Source organism: Nematolebias whitei, chromosome 1 (assembly GCF_014905685.2).
Source record: "Nematolebias whitei isolate Nwh7 chromosome 1, NemWhi1, whole genome shotgun sequence".
NCBI lineage: Eukaryota > Metazoa > Chordata > Actinopteri > Cyprinodontiformes > Rivulidae > Nematolebias > Nematolebias whitei.
In genome coordinates, this window is record NC_056498.1 from 45112428 (window position 1) to 45115810 (window position 3383).

General features: G+C 48.1%; 2 protein-coding genes across 2 annotated transcripts in view; both read right to left on the reverse strand.

The window, feature by feature from the left end:
• The window catches only part of LOC119421085, a gene marked incomplete at its 3' end in the record, with an annotated part of 641076 nt that overhangs the window by 265434 nt on the left and 372259 nt on the right, over nucleotides 1-3383 (reverse strand).
• opn3 (opsin 3) overlaps nucleotides 809-3383 on the reverse strand; it is an 8740-nt gene continuing 6165 nt past the window's right edge. The window contains exons 3-4 of the mRNA XM_037677655.1: nucleotides 1403-1654; nucleotides 809-1081 (exon numbers count right to left, since the gene is read on the reverse strand). Coding sequence (XP_037533583.1) covers nucleotides 809-1081; nucleotides 1403-1654 — 525 coding nt within the window. The remainder of the gene's footprint in view (nucleotides 1082-1402; nucleotides 1655-3383) is intronic.

Below are 3383 nucleotides of genomic sequence, written 5' to 3' on the forward strand. Positions count from 1 at the left end.
GCGAAGACATTGAGCGAAGACGCCGAGCGAAGACATCGAGCGAAGACATTGAGCGAAGACGCCGAGCGAAGACGTTGAGCGAAGACGCAGAGAGAAGACGCAGAGCGAAGACGATGAGCGAAGACGCCGAGCGAAGACATTGAGCGAAGACGATGAGCGAAGACGTTGAGCGAAGACGCAGAGGGAAGACGCAGAGCGAAGACGCAGTGCGAAGACCTCGAGCAAAGACCTCGAGCGAAGACGATGAGCGAAGACGTCGAGCGAAGACGCCGAGCGAAGACGCCGAGCGAACGCTTCAAAACGCCTCCACTCGAGCTGCAAGTCTTTTAAAGACGAGAGCAGCACAAACTGTTGGTTTTCAGAACGATCGAGCTTCAGCTGTGAGAACTGTTTCTGGAGATCCACGGAGCTTCTGTTGGGCTGAACACAAACTGTGGTGATGAATGTTAAAAGCTTTTTGGTATCGGAATGAATTATTTTAAACTTTAAAAGAGAAAATGTGATAAAAATGGAATTGTTCACGTGTCAGTCACCTGCTGGAACAAATTAAATCTGTAATTGTTCTACTAACTGCAAGGAGTGTACTCGTTTTTAAAGCTGCATCGTGCGGTTCCACCACAGCCGAAGGTTCATGAGGGCTCATACTTTCAGATGAGAGAAAGAGGCGAAGGGGTTCTCCACTCAGCTGTAAAACATCTGGAACTGTGAACGGATCCAGAAACACCAGGGAGGTCAAACCGGGTCGTGTTGGCTTCAACCTGCACGTTCAGTCATAAGGCTTGGTGAGCGGGGGGGGTCTCGTGGATCATCACAACGGTTTCACTTGGATGACGTTGACCTGCGATGAACCTCCAGCCTTGGAGGCGACGTCCAGCTGCTGCAGGTCGTCGCTGGTGATGATGAAGACGATGGAGGAGGAGTTGAAGGTGACCCTCTTCTTGGGCCGCTCCCGGCCGTCACACGAGCTGGACACGACGATGGGCCGGACGGGGCGCGCGGCCGGAGTCAGGGGCCGCTCTTTGAGGTTGCGCTGGAGCCACGAGATCCTCGAGCAGAGCAGCTGCAGGAAACAGCGCCGGAACTGGAACAGAACCAGGAGACAAGAGGCGAGGATGAAGAAGCTCATCAATCACAAACAAACATGGTCGAAACCAGCGGAGATCGACGAGACACTTCCTGTCCCACGTGTGATGACCACTGACTGTAACCTACACGATGAGGCAACAGCCAGATGTTTTTGTAAAATTAAAACCAATAAAATCTATTTTTTAAATTCCACCACTGAAACTTCCTCCATGTACGAGACACCGGCTTTGCAAACGTCACAAGTCAACCCAGTTTGTTGCAGCTGCTGAGCTGGGGAGGTGTTTGCTCCACCAGCAGGAGACAAGTCTTCACGAACCTTTCTGCTCATGAACACGTAGATGAGGGGGTTGTACGCCGTGCTGGACTTGGCGAAGAACGAGGGGATGATGGCCACTGTGGGGGAGATGATGCTCGTCCTGCTGAAGGCCTCCATCATGGACACGACCGCGTAGGGAGTCCAGCACACCAGGAAGCAGGAAATCATCAGGAGGAACATGGCCGCCACCTTCTTCTCGTAGCGCAACATCTTGATGATCTGAAGCGTCTGGAGGTCTTCGATGGAGCGCAGCTGCAAGACGCCGGAGAGAATAACATGACGTCATCAACACTTTACTGGAGGAAGAAGATAGAAATCATTCATTTCTGGTCATTTAATAATACAAAGTTTCAGTAAATTGCATTTTACGAACTCTGAACAAAACCATGTTGTTGGTATTTCTACCTGTCCAGGTGACAAAGTTCACGATGAGCGGCTGGAGTTTGTCATTATTAGGTGCAACAATGAAGTTGGTTGTTTTAGTCACATTATGTTCAAATATATTTTCTATAACTATATTTCAAACAGGTGGCACGGTGGCGCAGTTGGTTGAGCTGTTGCCTCTCAGCCAGAAGATCGTCGGATCAAATCCCAGCCCAGGACCCTTCTGGATGGAGCTTGCATGTTCTCCCATTGCTGCGTGGGTTTTCTCCCACAGACCAAAAACATGTTAGACTGACTGGTAACTCTAAAGTGTCCCTATGTGTCCCTGTGATGGACTGGAGACACGACATGGGTGTCCCCCGCCTCTCGCAGTGATGGCTGGGTATGGACGACAGTGACCCGACAACCAAGAAGCAGGTAAAAATAATGGATGGATGAATGGATGAATGGATGGATGAATGAATGAATGGATGTATTTAAAACTCCTGTTCGGGGCCAGTGTTGAATATTTTAAATCCAGATTTATTCTTGTGTTTTCCCATGAATGTATGATTTAACAAAGGAACCCTTCCTGAAGCACGAGTCTAAACTTTTAAAGTTAAATAATTCTAAAATCACACGACAGTCGTGGCAGAACACAGCGGAGCGAGGCGGAGGGAGGCGGAGCGAGGCAGAGGGAGGCGGAGCGAGGCGGAGGGAGGCGGAGCGAGGTGGAGGGAGGCGGAGCTCAGAGGACTGGGGTTGGGTCGGTTTGAAGCGAGCAGGTTCCTGTAAACCATGTGAATGTGTGGTGCCACTTCTCCTTCCCCTCGAGAAGCGGGTCAGAACACGATGACGGACAGAACTTGGAGACCAACATGGCAGCAGCTCAGTGACCCTGCAGACGTCGTTTTTTCCAACGGTGTCCGTTTTATTTATGCTCTCTTCTTCAGAGTCTCCGTCTGTTTCCACGGTAACGCTTTTCAGAAATCTACGATGAGATTGTCCGATTCTGGTGAAGCGGGTCGGAAAGAAGCTCCACAGAACCCTGACTCTTCGAAGGTGTTCCCAAGCGCCGTGACGTGAGACGACTCCTCCCAGATCTCCGGCGCTCGGGGAATCCGCCGCTCACACTTCCTGGTGAGGCTGTAAACACTGAAGGAAGGAAACTGATGGAGAAAAGATGGAGGTCGACGGTGTTCCTGCTCTGCGTTAGAGCCTCGTTCTTCTGACGTTCGTTAAAAATAGGCTAATTTGCTGCTTCCTTAAAGATCTCGTGTTTTTCTAAGAATGGTTATAAGGAAATTATAAATCATTTTCAACCTCAGAGGGACTTTATTCAGAAAGAAGCAGGACGAGTGAAAAAAACATTAAAGACTATAATAATAATGAACTTTATAATAAATTTAATAAAGAAGCACTTTGTCAAGAACTTAGAAAACAAAAAAGACTCTGCAGTGTCCAGAATTTGAATTATAATTCAATTCAGTTCAGTTTATTTATGAAGCTCCAAGTCACAACAGAAGTCGTCTGAACAGAAACATTCATCTATAAAATAATAATTTAAAACCGAAACATTCAAATATAAAATAATAATTTAACAGAAACATTCAAATAT